General features: G+C 34.5%; 1 protein-coding gene, 1 non-coding gene and 1 pseudogene across 2 annotated transcripts; 1 reads left to right on the top strand and 2 right to left on the bottom strand.

The window, feature by feature from the left end:
* Window positions 1-4422: 4422 nt before the first annotated feature.
* On the bottom strand, window positions 4423-7401 carry LOC107609712 (uncharacterized). Its single transcript, XM_016311729.3, has 5 exons — window positions 7057-7401; window positions 6865-6969; window positions 6365-6450; window positions 5858-6057; window positions 4423-4648 (listed from the first exon to the last, which is right to left on the bottom strand). The coding sequence occupies exons 1-5, from the start codon at window positions 7263-7265 to the stop codon at window positions 4553-4555; spliced, it is 696 nt and encodes a 231-aa protein (XP_016167215.1). The 5' UTR covers window positions 7266-7401; the 3' UTR covers window positions 4423-4552.
* Window positions 7402-8681: 1280 nt separating this feature from the next.
* On the bottom strand, window positions 8682-9838 carry LOC148551062 (protein CHUP1, chloroplastic-like; annotated as a pseudogene).
* A 7532-nt stretch (window positions 9839-17370) lies between these two features.
* On the top strand, window positions 17371-17478 carry LOC148551061 (small nucleolar RNA R71). Its single transcript, XR_015893499.1, has one exon. It is a non-coding gene; the product is annotated as a small nucleolar RNA R71 (small nucleolar RNA).
* Window positions 17479-24541: the final 7063 nt, after the last annotated feature.

Here is a 24541-nt window from a genome sequence, read left to right as displayed (position 1 = left end):
GGCAGAGAACGTCCTTGGCTTGCTGTGTTGCTGGCACTAAACGCCCAACTGGCATTTAGCGCCCAGGGGTAGCTCCAAATCTTCTCTTTTTTTGTACAAAACTCTGCCAAATTATTTTAAATTTTACCTGAAATCATAAAAATACTAAAACAACTCAAAGTAGCATCCAAAGAGGATTTTTTGTACTAAAATAATATAAACTTAATAAATTCTAACTAAAAACAACTAGAAAACCAATGGAAAATAGGTACAACATGCTCGCGCATCAGAGTTCAGCCACGGAAGTGAGGCAGCGGATGCCCCTCCACCACCTCCCATCGTATAATTGAAGATTTGTTGTGATGGTTATCACTGAAAGTGCCTAAAAATTGATTTTAGTATAGTGGATTTAGGTTTGAATGCCTGGTTATTGTTTTCTATTTCCTATTTATGGTTATCACTGAAAGTGCTTGAAAAATGATTCTAATTTCGTGGATTTAGGTTTATTTGGTTGCCTGGTTATTATTTCCTATTTACTGATTATTGCTTATGACTGAAAGTTCATGATAATTGATTCCTGTTTATTGGATTTAGGTGTATTTGATTGTCTAGTTATTTTTTCCTGATTATTGATTATGGTTATTACTGAAAGTTCATAAAAATTTATTCATGTTTAGTGGATTTAGGTTTATTTGGTTACCTGGTTATTGTTTTCTGTTTATGGTAATTGCTTAAAGTTTCTGAAAAGTGATTCCTGTTTCCTGTTTACTTTATTATGGTTATTGTGGGTTATTATTAGGATTGTGCTGAACAACAATGTGTGTACTCAGGAGATGCTCAATGTCATCAAGCTGATGTACGACCATCCCTAGCCCAGCTATACGAAGATCCCCGCGGAGACCAAGAAGCGATGGTTTTAGAAATGGGCGGTAATTATTTTTTTTTCAGTTTTAAATATTTTTAGCTAGTTTATATCCTCTATCTTGCTTAACTAATTTATAAGATTCTTTGTTGCAGTTGCACTTTATATGGGACGCTAAGCATGATCTTACCATCAGGAAGATATTTGACCATAAAATAGGTTGGTGACTACAGCAGATGCTGCGTAATGTTCGTCAAGGGTGGGACCACTGGATGTCCTGGCTCTGATCGAAAATAAAGAAGGCTCTGTTTGTTCAATGGAAGACCAATGAGAGATTCAGGCATCGGCGTCTCACCAACAGAGCTACTAGGGTATCGGCCAGGTCGTCCAAGTACACTGGCGGCTCAGCGACCTTCATGAAGACTAAGGTCAGGCTGGTATATAGTGACTTTAATTTTGTTAATAACTTAATATTACAAGAAAATAGAATATTAATAACTATAGTTATATTCTTTTGCATATCATTACCAGGCATCTTAATCATATTGTTTCAATGCAAGATGTATAGTCGAAGTTGTTGGATTATATGGCGACATTGGCATAGCCGTTTAAGTACACCCACACACTAAAGGAGAACAAAGAGAGATTTTCTTATCAGCGGTCTCAGGACCATTATGTGAGTAAACATACATATGATCTTCTACTATAAAATTTTTAAAGATTAATTAACTGTATATCTGTCGTACTAATCACAATAACTTGTGTAACACAGGAGTCTTACACATAAAGACTAGAGGCTATGACTCAGCAGTCTCAACAAAGTGGGGAGGACACTGCCGATGGCTCTGTAGCTTCAGTTGTTGATTCCAATGCGGTTTGGCGCGAGACCACCTTAGCGCCGTACAAAAACTGTGTATACGGTATGAGGTCATTCTTCGCTAGCAGCATCCACACCTCCACGTTGAGGCTGTCGTCATGCTCTGCCATTAGTCGAGCTGTTGAGCCCGAGGAAGGCGTGGATTTGAGGCTGCAGGTGTAAGAGCTCCAACATAGCCTTCACCAGTAGGCTCAGGAGCTGAACGATTATCGGGAGAGGTATTAAGAGATCCTTACCCACGTTATGTTTACGGATGAGCTCAGGCTAGGGTGGAGGGAGTTGCTGGAGTGTCTTCAATGTATGGAGGCGTCTGAGGTGTACCAGGTCTAGATGCGTGCCGCTGGCATCGACCTTGCTGGTGGCATCACCGCTACTGGTGGCACACGGACATCACCGCCTTTTGCTTCGCCGACTCGAGGCCACAGGACCGACGACAAGGACTACCTGGATCTGTAGTTATTAGTATTTCATTTTACTATTTGATTGTATTCATTTGATGTACTTGACTTTTAATTTATTTGAACATTGTATTATTTATTTTAAATAATAGATTTTCATTATTTATGAATTCAATATTAATTGTGTGAAAATAAATTTAAATTTAAAATTAAAATTGACTATTTATTTCAATTTTTTTTAAAAAATTGACATTACTGTCGGATTTACCGTAGAAATAATCCGACGATAATAGTGCGCGAAACAATATTTTTTGGTGCCAACAATATCGTCGGAAAAATCCATCGGTAATCAATTAGTTTTCTTTGGTAGTAATCCATCGTAGAATCTGATGGTAATTACTGTCAGACGAAAAAATCGACAATAACCATTTACCACAAAATTTATACTGTCTAATTCATTTCAATAGTAAATTTAACGATACTAAACGTTTTTTGTTGTAGTGGCTATCCCTTCCTCTTATGATCCTTGAATGACAAGGACATATACATGTCATAGCTTCCTCTTGCACATATCTTTGATAGGGTCATTATTCAACTTTGCTTACTCATAATATGTATAATGGTATTATAATTTGTAAACAACTACTTGAAAATGAAAAACCCTCAATGAAATGTTATGGACTCTAAAAAAATTATAAAATGTGAGTTTTTTTATTCAAATCAAACACATTTTATCCAAAGTATTATATCATTTCCTGAGTAATTAAGCATTGCAGTATTCTAAAAATGTAACTCTCAAATTGATTGTAGTAAGTTGAACAACATCAAAAAAGTAAAAAAGCACGAAGAGGCATCTCCACTTTTTGACAAAATTGTTTTTAATAAGGCAGGCAAAATGTTTTTATGGTATCTATGCACTATGTAATCATTATGTGATGTGATATAGATTACTTTGTTTAATGGTAGATCATTCATATTCGGATATGATCGTGCCACAAGGTTATTATATATAGATGGTTTTTTTATTTATGTTCTAGCAATGCACAGGTTCTTTTACTAGTTGATAGATAAAAATATTTTTTTTATAAAAAATTTAAATATAAAATTAATTTTATTTTTTTAAAATTGTTTTTAAAAAAATAATTAAAAAAAATTGTTTTAGAAGTTTACCCAAATAAATTTTAGGGCCAGTTTGACTAAACTTTTTAAATAAGTTCTTTTGAAAAAGGAGCTTAAAATATAAGGACTTTTATTAATATTAACTTTTAAATAAGTTATTTTGAGTTTGGAAAGTTATTATAGAAGTCCTTGTTTTAAAGTTGTGCATTAAATAAAAGTGATAAAATAGCTTTTGAAAATAGGAGAAGTCACATTTTTTAACTTCTTCAAAAACTCTTAAATAACTTTTTGAAAAGTTAAAAGTTTATCTAAAAAATTATACCAAACACATTAATGTAACTTTCTATAAGTTAAAAGTTGAAAAAAGTAGTTTTTTAGTGTTTCCCAAATGGACCCTTAATATTATGTTCATATTGAATGTCTTAATTTTGATAAAAATATTTTCTATTGAAGATATATAAAAGCAAAAAGAAGGAAACTAATGATTTTCTATTGAAGATGAAGAGAGAAAAAGAAGAAACAAAGGAATGATTTTCTGCTAATGATTTTTCTCTTTCTCTATGTCAAAATTTTGAGAGAACAATCAAATAAAGCCTTAAGGAACTTAGCATTTAATAGCTTTGACATATTCTGTTTATATACATTCAATTTGACTCCATTGTCATGAAAATTATTAAACAAACTCTTGAGGCAAAAAGAAAAAAAAAAAAAAAAAGGAAGCATGACTCAATTGTAAGATCTAATTTAGAAGCTTATGCGTTGGTCATTCAAAAATTACAACTGATTGAAGGTTTAAGTTACTCAAGTAATTAAACGCTCTTGTCCTCAAATAATAATAGGAAAATCATAAGGAACTCACTTTTAAATCGTTAGAGAATTTAGGATATATAATTTAATATTTAGAACTTAAAATTTAAAATAAAAAATTTGACTGACAGTAACTTATAAAAGTTAGTTTAATAATTAATCTCTTAATAATAATCGTCTACAAGCCTCATGAGCAAATGTCCAAAGTGGTAATGCTTAGCTTCTAGGAAGCACACGAAATATTTTACATATATGAAAATTCACGGACATTTAAATATAATTTTGGACTGCCAAATTGATAATTTTAGTAGAATAATATTATATATTTAAATTTTTTATTAATTAAATTTAATTAATTATTTTAACATAATAAAAAATAATTATAATTAATATTATTTTAAATTTTATTATTTATTTTAATTAGACTTGATTTATAAAAAGACTTTACAACTTAGTATTTTAGTGCATAACAAAATATCACATGCATTGAAATTCAACATTGATATTCCCCTAGTTCTGATCCTTTGCTTGCACAGCAGTCGTGACAGTTTTTAATTCCTGTGTTGACTCAACGAAGGATTCCAGCTGCTCACTAATGTCTTCTATCTGCAAGTTGCATGTGCAAATTAAACATTATTATTTAGCTTATTACATTTCATTTAATTATTCAAATCAGAGATCAACATTCTTCAACGCATACAATTGTATCTTTTTAAAAAATCAGTTGTCCTTCAAAATATATAATTCAATTGGTGTTTCTAAAGAGTTCTTAAAGTGAAACAGGAATCTTACTTTATATTTACTACTAGATATAATGATGGGATCTATTTTTTCTCTTTTAAAGAAAACTAAGATGAATGAACTTGTTTAAATACAGTTTTATTAATTATAAATTTGTATTTTTTTTAAGGTTATCATAATAACATCATAAATACAGTTTTATTAAAAAAAGTTTGTTTGAATGATAAATATCCCCCACATACATAGTGGTTAGTGCACAGGATAAATTGTCGGCTTCTGATTTGTTAGCACTTACCACCTCCGGATACCACAATATAACATTATGAAAATTTAATAGTTGATATAAGATAAAATATTACAACACTAAAAATTATTTATTACAACACGAATTGATAAAAAAAATAAATTAAATTAAATAAAATAAGCACACAACCAAAACAAAATTTTTAAAGTACAAAAAAGTAGAGTTGAAAGTATCAACAATCTAGTTGTAAATTTTTAACCTTATCGTTATCGCTTTCTTAATATATACATTTTATTTCAACTTTTTATAAATTATAGTAAATAAACTATAGGTTTTAACTTGTTTCCCACATTTTTTTTAAGTGAGAAAGGATGTGCACGTTATTTGATTATTACGATGCTTTGGGTGGGTGGGTGACAGATCAGAGCATAAAATATCATCAGGGATCGAAAAAAGATAAGAAAAGGACAAGGAGAAGTTGGTGATGTTCAAATTAAAGAGAAATAGGTTAATAATACGTTTGAGTCGTATTATTTGTAAAATTAACAATAGATGTTAAATAGACTAAGATAAAAGTATTCTTTTTTAAAAGAATATTCGTTATTTTAAAAACTCTAATATTTAAGTTTATATTAAAATATTTATCATAATATATATTTAATACATTAAATTTTTCGTCTATTTATATTTTAATATAAATATTTTAGTCAACACATACTCTACTAATATATTTAGATTTTTTTTAAGAAATATACTTTAATAAAAAACAATAAATTTTGCTAATCGGATAATTCTGCTGTCTAAGAAATAACACACAAAAAACTCATTACCTTTTCTAATGCAGCCTCCGCCATTTCAGCACTCTTGTCTATTTTCTCAGCCAAATTTTCAATATACTCAGCAGCATCCTGGAGTTTTCCCTCTGGAAGATTATTGGCTGCTTCTTCTGCCACTTTCTCCACTCTCTCAGCCACATCTTCCACCATATCTACAACCTTTTCTGCTTGATCTATTGTTGTTTGAAGTTTGTCTACACAAATATCATAGACAATAATTTCAAGAGATATACTTAGATAGCAAGGTTGGTGCAAGTTAATTAATTATTTATTTGGGCTAATGGTAATATTTAAGAGTGCTTTTGTTATATAACAAGTACTGAAATTTTGATCTTTTAGTTATAAAAATTTTAATATTATATTATAGAATTATTTTTTTTAAAGATTAAACTAACTAATATATTAAGAGAATGTATATAAACGATTATATTTTTAACACTTAGTTAATAAAAATAATAATTGATTAAATCCTTAACATAGATCATATAATTATTTTCTTACCTTGCAATTGTAACAAAGGTCCCCATTTGCCCTTGGTGACAAAGGATAGAAGTACTGTAACTGCAGATCCACCAACCCAAACTTGCCTGCATCACAAGAATTTCATTTCCTTTAATTTTAACAATCTTCATCATGAAATGCAAATTTACATCAAACATACTTCAAAGTAAAAATAAAGGTTCCAAATAAACCAAATAAAGTGAGATTTGGTCAAACAAAGTAAGCAAGCAACTAATTATCTACCACATCACGGTAAACAACTCCAACATAATTACTCCAACCCTCATTTATTCAGATCCTTTGATTTTTTTTTTCTTTTAAAAAGAGGCTTATATACTTTATAGTCATTATGGGCTATTTTTGTGTTATTTTGGTTTGCTTTTTACTCATTGAATACTCAAGAAGACAACGGAAATTAAAAAAAAAAAAAATAAGAAAGAAAAAAAAAAGACACGAGATTAAAAGGATCCAAAAACACATGCAGAGTTAATTTGCATTACCAATCAGAGAGTGAGGAGTTTGTGATGAAATCCCACAACTGGCCGTGTGAAGTTGCATCAACCGGAACCGGGGTTTCTGGTGGTAAAGCACAGATCGCCAATTTTCTGCATGAATTAATTAATATTAAAGAAGCATATGCAATTATTATATTAAAAAAAAAGCTAACTAATAAATAAGGTTACTTAGTTTACTTCTTTCTAGTGCCTTCATTTTTCTTCTGATCCAGAAAAGAGAAGCGACTCTGCTTAGCTACAGTAGAGTTGAACCGAAGACGGTGAGTGCTTGGAAACTGATCAACCTTTGAAGCATTATTATTAATATTATTGTTATTGCATCTAACAGCTGCTCCTGATGCTAAGCAAGTTATAACTTTTTGAGTAAAGATAATTGTGTCTGCCATTGATGATGATGATGTGTGAATGAAATGTTTACAGGATCAGAAGTATCCTTTTTGTTAAACAAGGCGCTCCTCGCCGTTGGAAAAGTTTTTGTTTTGTGATAATTAATTCCGCAGATTGAAATGAATATTGGTAGATAGGTTTTTTTAATACCGAACGTGCGTTACATGGCATGACTTTATTTTATATATGAAACTTTTCAATTTTTTTTAATACCAAGGGATAGTGGTCAAAGTTGCCACATTTTTATTGAAGATATTTTCTTTTTTTCTTTTTTTAATTTATATGCAACTTATTAATTTATTGTCGTGAGAAATATTATTCTACCGTAGTTTTATACTTATGTATTTTTCTCTTTTTTGGCTTTTTTCCCTCACCTTTTTAGTTGTCGCCACATCTTTTTTATATAGCATTCTCCAAGTTTTCTTTACAAGATAATTTATATCAACATACAATTTATATCCTAAAACTAGTCACTAAAATGAGTTATTATGTATTTATATATTTTAAATATATTATTTAATTTATTTTTAATATATATTATATATTTTTATATTTTATGTTAAATATTAATTTTGGTGACTAATTTTAATGTACACATTCATGATTTAATTTATAACTATATTTTATTAACCGAATCACCTTAAACTAAAATACTAGTTAAAATATACAACACACTTTTTCTTTTTTTTTTTTTTCATTTGTGTCTCTTTAATAATTATAGTTTGTTTGGTTCATCATTTATTTAAAACAAATCTAGCATTAATCATGAATCTAATTTATAATAATGATAATGAATCTAGCTAATTTGTAATAATAATTAGGTGTTTGCTTCCGTACGATAATAAATTTATACGTACCGATATAATAAAAATATAGACAAATTAAAACATAATATGTGGATTATGTTTTTTACGTCAATAATTAATTTTTTTTTAAATACATATCATATCAATAATTTTACTAAATCACCCTTATACTTTAATAAAAATAAAAAATAAATTTTATTTAATTTTTATAAAAAGACTTAAATATTCTTTTCTTTTATATTAGACAAAAATAACCCTAATCCTTTTAATTTAATCAAAATTCAATTAATTTTATTTTATTTTATAATTTTAAATTTGACTCAAATTAAAAATTAAAACCAAAATACATTTCATTATTCATATCAACTAAAAAATTGCTTGATTTCTTATGAACCCTAATCTAATCACTCTTATTCCATTCATACAAAAAAAAAAACATATTTTCACCATCTTCCTTCCTCCCTCTCCATCGGTCTTCACGCATAGTAACACGCACCAGCAGCCACCTTATCATTCTCCGTGGTTCTCCTCTCCGTCTGGACAAAGAAGAAGAAGAACCAGTTCCTCTAGCAAAGATTTTTTTCTCACGGCACCGCTCTCATCCTTTTCTTACATTTCTTTGCCAACATCATCCAGGTTCCTCAACAAAATTAATTTCTCATATTCTTCGTGCAATTTCTACAAAATATTGAATTGCAAAATAATTTCTCATTTTGTCATTATACTTGAATTATATCCATTTTGGTAATTCACTAATTCAGCTGGTTTTGCTGGTAATATTCCAAATTGTTCTCTTTGAAAATTGCGAGCAAGTCTGGATGATTTGCTTAAGTTCATTTTGACTTTGATTAGAGTTTATTTAGGTCAAAATCATCTGCTAGTGTTCTTAATGTCTAAAGAGTCCCCTTAGTTACAACACGTACAGAAGCTTGGAGTGGTTTAGTGTACCTGTAATGTCATGTTTCAGGAAAAAAGTATAAATTTTTTAGGTAAGAGACCTTCGGTGTCAATGCAGAGTTGCAGTCAATATAAAAAATAAGAAAAGACTTGAAAATCACTTTGGAAGATTTTCAAGAAAAACAAAGAGAGACTAAAAGAATATAATATAACGTTATTACCTCTGGTTCTTCCAGAACAGCATTTGCAAGGATCTGTGTAGAATCCAATCTTTGAGCTAATTCAAAATTTTTCAGTTGCAATCTGAAATTAGACTGCCTCAACACTTCTACTTCAGACTCAAGATCCTTCAGCTTTTGCAGCTTTAATTGAATATCATGATCATAGTCAATAACTTTGAATTCTTGTTCTTGTTCTTGCAATTTGGAAACTCTTTGTTGAAGAATTATGATCTGCTCCCTATTATGTTCAGCTTCATGCCTAAGTTTCTTCTACAATAGTTCAACTTTGGCTTTTGTGATCTCAAGCTCAGCTATCACTTTTGCATGATCAGCCACCTGTTTCTGTAATCTATGATTCTCTGATTGTAAGGTCTGAACCTTTAGACTGAACATCTTTGCCCCTATATTACTTATCTTCAATCTATTGTGCAGTTCCTTCACTGCTTTTTCTTGCTCTCTAAGACCACAACACTCAAGAAGTTGAACCTCAAGACTACGTTACCTTTCTTAAAGCATTGAAATCATGTTTTTGAGTTTTGTTACCTCTTTTTCATAGTCATCCTTCTCATGATTTATACATCCTGTTGTTTCTACATCTTTCTCTAAGGACTTCCTGTCAGTGGTGGCTCCAAATTGTACTTCTTTCATAAGATTCTAAAATTCAGGAAGGAGTAACTCATTCTTATCTCTATTTTGTTCACTGCTATGAGAGATACCTATTGTTGAATTGTTATAGATCACCCTGTTGATGCATGTATCTTCTTGCTACAAGAAAAATTCATAACTATCTAGGTGGTAATTACATCCATATAATATTTCATAAGTACAATATCTAAAATTCTAAACATTATTTGTTTCCACAACTAATCTTAAGGCTCAGGCAAGAATCTAGCTAGCTAGCTCCAAAGTCTATTTAGTAGATTTTAGATTTTATGATTGACTAGTAATTACAATAAGATATAAAGTATTTTGAATGCACTATGGTGACACTACTATTTTCATACTGCAGGATATAGATTGTATGCCAATGTATCCATTTGAAAATATGCCTACATCTATGGCAAGACAGAACATTGCTCATTGTAGAATAAACGAGAACTTTAATGAGCTCCATCTTAATGGAAAACTGAAACAAGAAATTATTACTGATCACACAATATTGTCTCCTAGTGATAATATAGATACTACCAAAGGTCTTCACATATTGCCCACTAAGCATGGAAGCAGTACTTTATTAAATCAGGTACAATTTTTTTATTGAAATGGCATTTCAAATTATAATCTGTTAAGATGGTGATGATTTGATTGTTTCAGGTTCTTCAAAGTTCAAATCTAAGATGTAAAATAAATTGGTTAAGTATTTAAATTTTTGCTAAAAACTTACCAAAAGAATGTTTAACCCCATCTTTTCTTGTCTCTTTAGAATTTATTTATTCTACTTCTCACGCATGCATATCCAGATTAGAGCTAGTTTGTTCATCAATTTGTGAAACTAAAAAATTATAATTTAAAAAATAGAAAATTTCATATTGCAGGATGAATAGATTGACTAGGAAAAAAATGTGGAAAATTTTTGAGGCACTTGTCTCCGAATCTGTATATGGTGATGTGTAACACCCTAATTAGCCTAAGCCTTACCTTGTGTCGTAAAGCAAAGGTTAATCAGAGGTTACGACAGTTCTAAGCTCATACGTATAATATATAGAAGAATAATATAATATCTAGAAGCCCGATGAAAGATATAGCTCAAATTTTGGATTTGAAAAGCGCAAAACGTACAAACGAAGCTACTAGCTTGAGGCACAAGAAACATATAAGATATATCAAAAGATAAGTATATAATATCATAGGAAACTAGCCATGTCTTGCGGAGTTTAAGCCGGCTAGCCATATACAAGTATACAGAACCATATAGAAACCTGACAGTTTAAAAAAAAAAAACAGCTTATACAAGTTTTTCTCTCATAATACAAGCCTCTAGGCTAAACAAAATACAAAAGAGAGATATATAAACAGATAAACCAGAAAGACTCCAAAATAATCCAGGATCCTCCACTTCTGTCACCATCCCAAGCAACTCACCGAGGTGGGTTGCGACCTGCATTTGAAAAACACAACAAAGATATGGTATGAGAACCAGAGGTTCTCAGTATGGTAACAGTGCCCAGTGATGTAGGATATAAGACCCCGGGATGCCAAAGGCAATCCTAAGCTTCATATCCATCACAAGATTCAAACTTAAAGCATCCTAAAACAAATAAGCATAATATACCATCATTAACTTAAATAAACCAGGTAATCTATCTTAGTGGATTTCTATTCTAACCAAACACCGCTGTCCCACAGCCTTCACCTACCAATCCTCCATGCGATCCCATCGCCATCGCCTTCCGAACCTCCTCAATCCCAGTAGAAAACACAGGTAATATACAATGCAACTAAAACACAAGTAGAAGCATATGAGACAAATAATTCAGATAGCAAGTAAGCATGTTATTTAATTAGGCAAGCCATTACAAGTATACAAAGCATACAAACAGATAGAAAATGCATATAATGAATGCCTGCCCTACTGGCTGTGATATCACATTGTCGGTTAAACTGCCAACCCGAGACATTGGTGCACAAAATTGTGATCTCTGGTAATGGATCCAAAAACTTGGTGCTCTAATCTTAATTCATGATTTGTCACAACTTTGATACAACTAACCAGTAAGTGCACTGGGTCGTCCAAGTAATAAAACCTTACGTGAGTAAGGGTCGATCCCACGGAGATTGTTGGTATGAAGCAAGCTATGGTCACCTTGTAAATCTCAGTCAGGCAGATATCAAATGGTTATGGAGTTTTCGAATAATAATAATAAATAAACAGAAAATAAAGATAAAGATACTTATGTAAATCATTGGTGAGAAATTCAGATAAGCGTATAGAGATGCTTTCATTCCTCTGACCCTCTGCTTTCCTGCTGTCTTCATCCAATCAGTCTTACTCCTTTCCATAGCAAGCTTTCTGTAAGGGCATCACCGTTGTCAATGGCTACATCCCATCCTCTCTGTGAAAATGGTCCAAATGCTCTGTCACGGCATGGCTAATCATCTGGAGGTTCTCGATCATACTGGAATAGGATTTACTATCCTTTTGCGTCTGTCACTACGCCCAGCACTCGCGAGTTTGAAGTTCGTCACAGCCATCCCTTCTCAGATCCTACTCGGAATACCACAGACAAGGTTTAGACTTTTCGGATCTCAGGAATGGCCATCCATGGGTTTTAACTTATACCACGAAGACACTTAATAACTCGGACTCGGTCCCCTGTATTAGGAAGTGGTTGTCAGGCATGCGTTCATAGGGAATGATGATGATTGTCACGTTCATAACATTCATGTTGAAGTGCGAATGAATATCTTAGAAGCAGAATAAGTTGAATTGAATAGAAAAATAGTAGTACTTTGCATTAATTCATGAGGAACAGCAGAGCTCCACACCTTAATCTATGGTGTGTAGAAACTCTACCGTTGAAAATACATAAGTGATGATGGTTCAGGCATGGCCGAATGGCCAGCCCCCATGAAAGTCTAAGATAGCATAAAACTGATCAAAGATATAAATACAATAGTAAAAAGTCCTATTTATACTAAACTAGTTACTAGGGTTTACAGAAGTAAGTAATTGATGCATAAATCCACTTCCGGGGCCCACTTGGTGTGTGCTTGGGCTGAGCTTGAAGTTTACACGTGGAGAGGTCATTCTTGGAGTTGAACGCCAGTTTGTAACGTGTTTCTGGCGTTCAACTCTGGTTTGTGACGTGTTTCTGACGTTTAACTCCAGACTGTAGCGTAGAACTGGCGTTCAACGCCCTTTTGCGTCGTCTAAACTCGGCCAAAGTATGGACTATTATATATTACTGGAAATCCCTGAATGTCTACTTTCCAACGCAATTGGAAGCGTGCCATTTTGAGTTCTGTAGCTCCAGAAAATGCACTTTGAGTGCAGGGAGGTCAAAATCCAACAGCATCAGCAGTCCTTCTTTAACCTCTAAATCTGATTTTTGCTCAAGTCCCTCAATTTCAGCCAGAAAATATCTGAAATCACAGAAAAACACACAAACTCATAGTAAAGTCTAGAAATGTGAATTTAACATAAAAAATAATAAAAACATCTCTAAAAGTAACTAGATCCTACTAAAAACATACTAAAAATAATGCCAAAAAGCGTATAAATTATCCGCTCATCACAACACCAAACTTAAATTGTTGCTTGTCCCCAAGCAACTGAAAATCAAATAGGATAAAAAGAAGAGAATATACTATAAATTCCAAACTATCAATGAAACATAGCTCCAATCAGATGAGCGGGACTTGTAGCTTTTTGCCTCTTGAATAGTTTTGGCATCTCACTTTATCCATTGAAGTTCAAAATGATTGGCATCTATAGGAACTCAGAGTTTAGATAGTGTTATTGGTTCTCCTAGTTCAGTATGTTGATTCTTGAACACAGCTACTTTATGAGTCTTGGCCGTGGCCCTAAGCACTTTGTTTTCCAGTATTACCACCGGATACATAAATGCCACAGACACATAATTGGGTGAACCTTTTCAGATTGTGACTTAGCTTTGCTAAAGTCCCCAATTAGAGGTGTCCAGGGTTCTTAAGCACACTCTTCTTTTGCTTTGGACCTTGACTTTAACCGCTCAGTCTCAAGTTTTCACTTGACACCTTCACGCCACAAGCACATGGTTAGGGACAGCTTGGTTTAGCCGCTTAGGCCAGGATTTTATTCCTTTAGGCCCTCCTATCCACTGATGCTCAAAGCCTTGGGATCATTTTTATTTACCCTTGCCTTTTGGTTTTAAGGGCTATTGGCTTTTTGCTCTTGTCTTTTGGTTTTAACAGCTTTTGGCTTTTTCTGCTTGCTTTTTCTCTTTTTTTTTTTATATATATTTTTTCGTTATTTTCTCTCTTTTTTTTGTTTCTGCAAGCTTTTGTATTCACTGCTTTTTCTTGCTTCAAGAATCGTTTTTATGATTTTTCAGATTATCAAATAACATGTCTCCTTATCATCATTCTTTCAAGAGCCAACATATTTAACATTCATAAACAACAACTTCAAAAGACATATGCACTGTTCAAGCATTCATTCAAAAGACAAAAAGTATTGTCACCACATCAATATAATTAAACTAAGTTCAAGGATAAATTCGAAACTCATGTACTTCTTGTTCTTTTGAATTAAAACATTTTTCATTTAAGAGAGATGATGGATTCATATTCATTACTTTAAGGCATAGACGCTTAACTACTAATGATCATGTAATGAAGACACAAACATGGATAAACATTTAATATAGAAAATGAAATACAGAGAATGTAAGAACAAGGAACGAGTCCACCTTAGTGATGGTGGCGTTTTCTTCTTGAGGAACCAATGATGTCCTTGAGCTCTTCTATGTCTCTTTCTTGTCTTTGTTGCTCTTCCTTCATTGCTCTTTGATGCTCCTTTCCTTAGTTGCTCCCAATAGTTGTGTGGAGGAAAATGTATCCCCTGATGTATCTTAGGGATCTCTTGATTTGCAGTCAAATGTTCTACCACTGAGCTATAGACCCTTGAGATGAATCTCTCCATCTCCTATGACTCGGAGGTGGAAGCTTTTGTCTTCCCTTTCCTCTTTCTAGAGGTTTCTCTGGCCTTAGGTGCCATCAATGGTTATGGAAAAACAAAAAAAAGCTATGCTTTTACCACACCAAACTTAGAATATTGCTCGCCCTCGAGCAAAAGAAGAAAGAATAGTAGTAGAAGAAGAAGATATGGAGGAGATAGAGGGATGTGTGTGTTCGGCTATATGGGTGGGATTGGGTGGGAAAGAGATTTTGAATTTTGAAGGTAGGTGGGGTGTATGATGGTTTTGGAGGTGATTGATGAAGGGTTCTTGGGAAAGGGTGATATAGGATTATGAGGAGGTAAGGTGAGTGGAGGTATGTGGGGATCCTGTGGTGTCCACAGATCCTGAGAGGATACTGTGGGGTCTACAGATCCTGAGGTGTCAAGGATTTACATCCCTGCACCAATTAGGCATGTAAAATGCCTTTGCATGCAATTCTGGCGTTTAAACGCCGAATTGATGCTTGTTTTGGGCGTTCAACGCCCAGATGCAGCATGTTTCTGGCGTTCAGTGCCAGCTTTCCTCAGTGTGCATTCCTGGCGTCTGAACGCCAGGATGCTGCTTGTTTTGGGTGTTCAACGCCAGATCCATGCTCTGTTCTGGCGTTGAACGCCAGCCAGATGCTCCTTACTGGCGTTTAAACGCCAGTAAGCCCTTCCTCCAGGGTGTGATTTTTCTTCTGCTGTTTTTGATTCTGTTTTTGATTTTTCTATTTATTTTGTGACTCCACATGATCATGAACCTAATAAAACATGAAAGAACAATAAAATAAAAATAAAATTAGATAAATAAAAATTAGGTTGCCTCCCAACAAGCGCTTCTTTAATGTCAATAGCTTGACAGTGGGCTCTCATGGAGCCTCACAGATGTTCAGAGCATTGTTAAGACTTCCCAACACCAAACTTAGAGTTTGGATATGGGAGTTCAACACCAAACTTAGAGTTTGATTGTGGGGGCTCTGTATGACTCTGTTTTGAGAGAAGCTTACCGTGCCTCTTTTCCATGTTTACAGAAGGATGTCCTTGAGTTTTAAACACAAGGGAGTCCTCATTCAATTGAAGGACTAGTTCACCTCTGTCTACATCAATCACAGCTCTTGCTGTGGCTAGGAAGGGTCTTCCAAGGATGATGGATTCATCCTCATCCTTCCCAGTATCTAGGATTATGAAATCAGCAGGGATGTAAAGGCCTTCAACCTTTACTAACACGTCCTCTACCCGTCCATAAGCCTCTTTTCTTGAATTGTCTGCCATCTCTAATGAGATTCTAGCAGCTTGCACCTCAAAGATTTCCAGTTTCTCCATTACAGAGAGTGGCATGAGGTTTATTCCTGACCCAAGGTCACATAGAGCCTTCTCAAAGGTTATGGTGCCTATGGTACAAGATATTAGGAACTTTCCAGGATCCTGTTTCTTCTGAGGCAATCTCAGTTGATCCAATACATTTAGTTCATTGGTGAACAGGGGAGGTTCATCTCCCCAAGTCTCATTACCAAATAAATTGGCGTTCAGCTTCATGATTGCACCAAGGAACTTGGCAACTTGCTCTTCAGTAACATCCTTATTCTCTTCTGAAGAGGAATACTCATCAGAGCTCATGAAGGGCATAAAGAGGTTTAATGGAATCTCTATGGTCTCTAGATGAGCCTCAGAGTCCTTTGGTTCCTCAAAGGAAAACTCCTTGTTGATCACTGGACGTCCCAGGAGGTCTTCCTCCTTGGGATTCACGTCCTCCTCATCTCTTGAGGGTTCGGCCATGATTGATATATCAATGGCCTTGCACTCTCTCTTTGGATTCTCTTCTGTATTGCTTGGGAGAGTACTAGGAGGGGTTTCAGTGATCCTTTTACTCAGCTGGCCCACTTGTGCCTCCAAATTTCTAATGGAGGACCTTGTTTCATTCATGAAACTCAGAGTGGCCTTAGATAGATCAGAGACTTAAGTTTGCTAAATTAGAGGTATTTTGTTCAGAGTTCTCTGTCTGTTGCTGAGTGGATGATGGAAAAGGCTTGCTATTGCTAAACCTGTTTCTTCCACCATTATTAAAGCCTTGTTGAGGCTTTTGTTGATCCTTCCATGAGAGATTTAGGTGATTTCTCCATGAGGGATTATAGGTGTTTCCATAGGGTTCACCCATGTAATTCACCTCTGCAATTGCAGGATTCTTAAGATCATAAGCTTCTTCTTTAGAAGATGCCTCTTGAGTACTATTGGATGCAGCTTGAATTCCATTCAAACTCTGAGAAATCATATTGACTTGCTGAGTCAATATTTTATTCTGAGCCAATATGGCATTCAGAGTATCAATTTCAAGAACTCCCTTCTTCTGAGGCATCCCATTACTCACAGGATTCCTCTCAGAAGTGTACATGAACTGGTTATTAGCAACCATGTCAATGAGTTCTTGAGCTTCTGCAGGCGTTTTCTTTAGGTGAATGGATCCACCTGTAGAAGTATCCAATGACATCTTAGCTAATTCAGACAGACCATCATAGAATATATCCAGGATGGTCCATTCTGAAAGCATGTCAGAAGGGCACTTTTTGGTCAGTTCCTTGTATCTTACCCAAGCTTCATAGAGGGATTCACCTTCTTTCTGTCTGAAGGTTTGAACATCCACTTTAAGCTTACTCAGCTTTTGAGGAGGAAAGAACTTGGCTAAGAAAGCCTTGACTAGCTTATCCCAAGAGTTCAGGCTATCCTTAGGTTGAGAGTCCAACCATATTCTAGCTCTGTCTCTTACAGCAAATGGGAAAAGTATGAGCCTGTAGACTTCAGGATCTACTCCATTAGTCTTAACAGAATCACATATCTGCAAGAATTCAGTTAAGAATTGAAAAGGATCTTCAGATGGAAGTCCATGAAACTTGCAGTTTTGTTGCATCAGAGAAACTAGTTGAGGCTTAAGCTCAAAATTGTTTGCTCCAATGGTAGGGATGGAGATGCTTCTTCCATGTAAATTGGAATTTGGTGCAGTAAAGTCACCAAGCATCTTCCTTGCATTATAATTATTTTCGGCTGCCATCTCCTCTTCCTGTTCGAAAATTCCTGTAAGGTTGTCTCTGGATTGTTGTATTTTAGCTTCTCTTAGTTTCCTCTTTAGAGTCCTTTCAGGTTCAGGATCTGCTTCAACAAGAATGTTCTTGTCCTTGCTCCTGCTCATATGACAAAGAAGGGAATAACAAAGAAAATATGGAATTCTCTATGTCACAGTATAGAGATTCCTTTGTGTGAGTAGAAGAAGAAAAGAATGTAATGTAAGAAAAGTGAAGGGAGGAGAATCCAAACACAAGGGTGAGGAGAGCAGAGATATGAGATGAAGAGAAGTGTTAGTAAATAAATAAATAGAAGAAGATGAGAGAGAGAAGTTTTCGAAAATAATCTTTGAAAAAGAGTTAATGATTTTCGAAAATTAAGATAAAATTAAAAGTAAAATTAAAATTTAAACAATTAATTAATTAAAAAGAATTTTTGAAAAAGAGGGAGGTATTTTCGAAAATTAGAGAGAGAAGAGTAGTTAGGTAGTTTTTGAAAAAGATATGATTGAAACAAAAAGATAAGATTGATTGAAAAAGTTTTGAAATTTGTTTTTGAAAAAGATATGATTGAAATTTAAAAAGATATGATTGAAACAAAAAGATAAGATTTGAAAATTAAATTTGAAAAGATAAGAAGTTAGAAAAGATATTTTAAAATCAAATTTTTGAAAAAGATATGATATGAAAAGATATGATTAAAAATATATGATTTTGAAACAAAATTGAATTTTAAAAACAAAATTAATGACTTGACTCACAAGTAATCACAAGATATGATTCTAGAACTTAAAGTTTGAATCTTTCTTAACAAGCAAGTAACAAACTTGAAATTTTTGAATCAAACATTAATTGTTGATGATATTTTCGAAAATATGATATAAAATTAAGAAAAAGATTTTGAAATTTTCGAAAATAATAAAAAATTGGAAAAGATATGATTTTTGAAAAAGATTTTGAAAAAGATAGGATTTTTAAATTGAAAATTTGATTTGACTCATAAAAATAACTAAATTTTAAAATTTTTTGAAAAAGTCAATTCAAATTTTCGAAATTTATGCGTGAAATAAAGGAAAGATATTTTTTTGATTTTTTAATTTTTAATGATGAGAGAGAAAAATATGAAAATGATGCAATGCATGAAAATTTTGGATCTAAACATGTGATGCATGCAAGAACACTATGAATGTCAAGATGAACACCAAGAACACTATGAATGTCAATATGAACATCAAGAACTTATTTTTGAAAAAATTTTCAAGAAAAGAAAACATGCAAGACACCAAACTTAGAAATTTTTCATGTATAGACACTATGAATGCAAGAATGCATATGAAAAATAAGAAAAGACACAAAACAAGTAAATATGAAGATCAAACAAGAAGACTGGCCAAGAACAACTTGAAGATCATGAAGAACACTATGAATGCATGAATTTTCGAAAAATGCATAAAGAATTTTTAGAAAAAATGCAATTTACACCAAACTTAAAAATTGACTCAAGACTCAAACAAGAAACACAAAATATTTTTGATTTTTATGATTTTATAAATTTTTTTGTATTTTTTCGAAAATTATTTGAAAAAGAAAAATAAGGATTTCAAAATTTTTAATATGAATTCCAGGAATCTTGTGCTCTTTAGTCTAAAGCTTCAGTCTAGGAATTAGACATGGCTCACTAGCCAGCTAAGCTTTAGTATGCTATTACATGCATTGAAGTGATTAGTCGAAGCCTCAGTCTAAAAGAATTTAGACATGGCTTTACAGCCAGCCAGGATTCAACAAATCATCATGAAATACTAGAATTCATTCTTAAAAATTCTGAAGAAAAATATATTTTTGAAAAGATTTATTTTTTTATTTTTTTCGAATATTAATTAGGAAAAAACGAAAAAGAAGAAAATATTTTTGAAAAATTTTTGAAAACTTTTTGAAAATAAAATAAGAAGAAAATTACCTAATCTGAGCAACAGGATGAACCGTCAGTTGTCCAAACTCGAACAATCCCCGGCAACGGCGCCAAAAACTTGATGCACGAAATTGTGATCTCTGGTAATGGCTCCAAAAACTTGGTGCTCTAATCTTAATTCATGATTTGTCAAACCTTCGATACAACTAACCAGCAAGTGCACTGGATCGTCCAAGTAATAAAACCTTACGTGAGTAAGGGTCGATCCCACGGAGATTGTTGGTATGAAGCAAGCTATGGTCACCTTGTAAATCTCAGTCAGGCGGATATCAAATGGTTATGGAGTTTTCGAATAATAATAATAAATAAATAGAAAATAAAGATAAAGATACTTATGTAAATCATTGGTGAGAATTTCAGATAAGCGTATAGAGATGCTTTCGTTCCTCTGACCCTCTGCTTTCCTGCTGTCTTCATCCAATCAGTCTTACTCCTTTCCATAGCAAGCTTTCTGTAAGGGCATCACCGTTGTCAATGGCTACATCCCATCCTCTCTGTGAAAATGGTCCAAATGCTCTGTCATGGCATGGCTAATCATGTGGAGGTTCTCGATCATACTGGAATAGGATTTACTATCCTTTTGCGTCTGTCACTACGCCCAGCACTCGCGAGTTTGAAGTTCGTCACAGCCATCCCTTCCCAGATCCTACTCGGAATACCACAGACAAGGTTTAGACTTTCCGGATCTCAGGAATGGCCATCCATGGGTTCTAACTTATACCACGAAGACACTTAATAACTCGGACTCGGTCCCCTGTATTAGATATCCAAGAGATATCCATTCAATCGAAGGTAGAACGGAAGTGGTTGTCAGGCACGCGTTCATAGGGATCGATGATGATTGTCACATTCATCACATTCATGTTGAAGTGCGAATGAATATCTTAGAAGCAGAATAAGTTGAATTGAATAGAAAAACAGTAGTACTTTGCATTAATTCATGAGGAACAGCAGAGCTCCACACCTTAATCTATGGTGTGTAGAAACTCTACCGTTGAAAATACATAAGTGATGATGGTTCAGGCATGGCTGAATGGCCAGCCCCCATGAAAGTCTAAGATAGCATAAAACTGATCAAAGATATAAATACAATAGTAAAAAGTCCTATTTATACTAAACTAGTTACTAGGGTTTACAGAAGTAAGTAATTGATGCATAAATCCACTTCCGGGGCCCACTTGGTGTGTGCTTAGGCTGAGCTTGAAGTTTACACGTGGAGAGGTCATTCTTGGAGTTGAACGCCAGTTTGTAACATGTTTCTGGCGTTCAACTCTGGTTTGTGACGTGTTTCTGGCGTTTAACTCCAGACTGCAGCATAGAACTGGCGTTCAACGCCCTTTTGTGTCGTCTAAACTCAGCCAAAGTATGGACTATTATATATTGCTGGAAAGCCCTGGATGTCTACTTTCCAATGCAATTGGAAGCGCTCCATTTTGAGTTCTATAGCTCCAGAAAATGCACTTTGAGTGCAGGGAGGTCAAAATCCAACAGCATCAGCAGTCCTTCTTCAACCTCTGAATCTGATTTTTGCTCAAGTCCCTCAATTTCAGCCAGAAAATACCTGAAATCATAAAAAAACACACAAACTCATAGTAAAGTCCAGAAATGTGAATTTAACATAAAAACTAATGAAAACATCCCTAAAAGTAACTAGATCCTACTAAAAACATACTAAAAACAATGCCAAAAAGCGTATAAATTATCCGCTTATCGCACATCTCCATGGAGACGTCGCCCTTCGGATTTCTCATATGGGAACCCCCGAGATATAGTGCCCAGATCACTGTCCAGGTACCAGCGACTGCTCGCCCTATAAATCCGAAGGGATGCGAGCAGGATACTCTTGCCTCAGACCTCACATCTCAACGTAAGCGGGATTAACCACCGTCCTTACGCCGTCGCCGCTACCTCGACAGGCGGGATTAACCACCATCCCTGCCGGGCACATAGCGTCTCATAATCTCAGTAAAAACATTATTTCAGTGGTTTTCAGAAAATATTTTCAGTATACAGAGATCCATCGTCTCAATCCGAGTCCTCGACTTATCTCAACCACTGTCCATTCATAACTCAGTTTCCAATGTCAAAATTTTATCATTCCTTATCTCATATATCACTTATCCTCCACCCAACGTCAAATCATTCTCAGCACGCCAGAAACCTAGGCCTCTATTTTCTAATTTATCATAAAACCATGTTCTAGAACCCTTAAGTTATATCCCATGTTCTAATACTCAAAATTAATCCCAAAACTCTTAAAATGGTATTTTAGAAGCTTGCAACCTTGTTGGGAAGGTAAAATAGTTGAAAAACAAGAAAAATTTAAGAAACAGGACGTGTGCGGCCGCACAGGGGGGTGTGTATGGGCACGCCCAGGAGATTTTAAGATGGGTGCATACGCACAGGGGTGTGCGTACGCACAGGTGACAAAATTTTTAGAATCTGTTCACTCGCACAACCTGTGCCAGCGCCCCCAACAGACTGACCTTCTCGACGTGTGCGTCTGCACAGACCTGTGCGTCTGCACAGGTTGAAATTTTTCCTTAGATATGTGCGCGCACAAGCTGTGCTAGCGCCACAAATAGAACGCACTTCCCTACTTGTGCGTGCGCGCAGGTGTGTGCGTCCGCACAGGTCAAAATTTTCGCAGGGTGTGCCCGCACATATCAGAAATCATGAAATTCTGCAAAATTGTAGAATTTCAGATTTTTAACACCAACTTTGCCAGATCATAACTTCCTTTACAAAATTCCAATTTTCACAAACTTTATATCGATTTAAAGGGTTTTCAAAGATCTTTAATTATAAACAAATTTCAATCAATTTCAAATACCGAGGCAAAAGTTATGATCGAACAAATTTCGTCAAAATTCCAAATTTACCAAATTTCACCATTTACACAAATTCTTACCATACACATTCCAAATCATACCAAACCATTCATACACTCCATCTTGCATAAAAATTAACTGGTGTGCCACAATGCACCAACATTACCACATTTTCCTTCACATATCATCCTCCTCCTTCAAAACATCAATATATCACATAATACACATTCTAATCAATCTTCTTTCATATTTCCCAACCACTTACCAATTCATCAATCCCAATATCACACATAGTATCACAATTCACTTATCAAATTCACACAATTAATCATCATCACCATATCATCACTAATTCACAGTAAATCATCATACATCAATATTCACAACTCATCAACCATAATCATTCATACCTATCCTATAGGTCACTAGCCTAAGTGTCCATAAATATTATATACTACATAGAGGAAACCGAAACCAACTTCGGGCCAAACCTTTAAAATTAACGCCTGATTTCCATTTCTAATGTTTTTTCTAAGGTTTTTGCCTGTTTTCACTTTTTCTCATGCGGCACTGAGCAGATTTGAACCGGTTTAACCGGTTCAACTACCGGTTCGTGATTTTTTACGGTTTTTCGCAGAAAGCACATTTTCTGACTCGGAAAGACCTACTGAGTCCGAAAATCACCTTTAAATCCTCAAATTCTCACTCTAAATTTTTGAAGCCTAATTTGGGCAATATTAATTACTCAATTAACCGGTTGATTAGTTACGGTTCTTACATTCTCCCCACCAAATAAGAAATTTTGCCCTTAAAATTTGAATTACCTGAGAAAAGCTCGGGATAATCCTTTCGTATCTCAGACTCCAATTTCCAGGTGTGCTCTTCTACTCCTGCTCGCTCCCAAGCAACTTTAACCAATGGGACATCCTTTCCTCACAGCTTTTTCACACTAGTGTCATCGATCCTCACTAGTGTTACTTAGAAAGTCAAGTTCTCTTCCAACTCGACCGATTCAGGCTCCAAAATATGAGCCGCATCCGACGTGTACTTGCGAAGCTGTGACACGTGGAATACATCATGCAAGTTAGACAGATGAGGTGGCAAAGCGACTTGATACGTCACCGGCCCGAATCTCTTTAAAATCTCAAACGGTCCTATATATCTTGGGTTCAACTTCTTGGTCTTGATTGCTCTTCCAATCCCAGTTGTCGGTGTAACTCTAAGGAATACGTGTTCTCCTACTTCAAACTCTAACGGTTTCCTTCTCTGATCCGCATAACTCTTTTGTCGACTCTGAGCAGTCAAAATCCTTTCTCATATTCTCTTAATCTTCTCAGTAGTCTCTGCTACCACATCTGGACCCAATACACTTGCTTCACTAGCTTCATACCAACAAAGTGGAGACTGGCACTTCCATCCATACAAAGCCTTATACGGAGCCATCCTAATGCTCGCATGAAAACTGTTGTTATATGCAAACTCCACCAACGGCATGTAACAATCCCAACTCCCGGGTTGATCCAACACACATGCTCTTAGCATATCTTCCAACGTCTGAATAGTCCTTTCCGATTGTCCATCAGTTTGCGAATGGTATGCGGTACTGAGACATAGCTTCGTACCAAAAGCCCTTTGGAAAGCTCCCCAAAACCTTGAAGTGAATCGGGGATCACGGTCCAATAAAGTGACCTTAATCCATAAGTCCTAACCAACTTACCAAACTAATTGATAAAAGGCTAGTGTCAATGGAAATAAGAGTCAACTAACTACCCAAGAATTACCACTAAATGTCGGACATTATGACTCTAGTATCCTAGGGACTCAAACCACAAGCCAAGGTGGGAAAAATCTACTCAA

Source organism: Arachis ipaensis, chromosome B7, assembly GCF_059453495.1.
Source record: "Arachis ipaensis isolate K30076 ecotype BB chromosome B7, ASM5945349v1, whole genome shotgun sequence".
NCBI lineage: Eukaryota > Viridiplantae > Streptophyta > Magnoliopsida > Fabales > Fabaceae > Arachis > Arachis ipaensis.
Note: the sequence above shows the minus strand (reverse complement) of the source record. Positions and strands in the feature narration are given on the sequence as shown.

What these genes read in the sequence shown, in the direction of transcription:
- LOC107609712 (XM_016311729.3), bottom strand. Translation starts at nt 7,265, where the DNA reads ATGGCAGACACAATTATCTTTACTCAAAAAGTTATAACTTGCTTAGCA. An exon ending in AATGAAGGCACTAGAAAGAA is followed by an intron (nt 6,970 to 7,056) that starts GTAAACTAAGTA and finishes TAATTCATGCAG; the next exon opens with AAAATTGGCGATCTGTGCTT. An exon ending in CGGAGGCTGCATTAGAAAAG is followed by an intron (nt 4,649 to 5,857) that starts GTAATGAGTTTT and finishes TGCAACTTGCAG; the next exon opens with ATAGAAGACATTAGTGAGCA.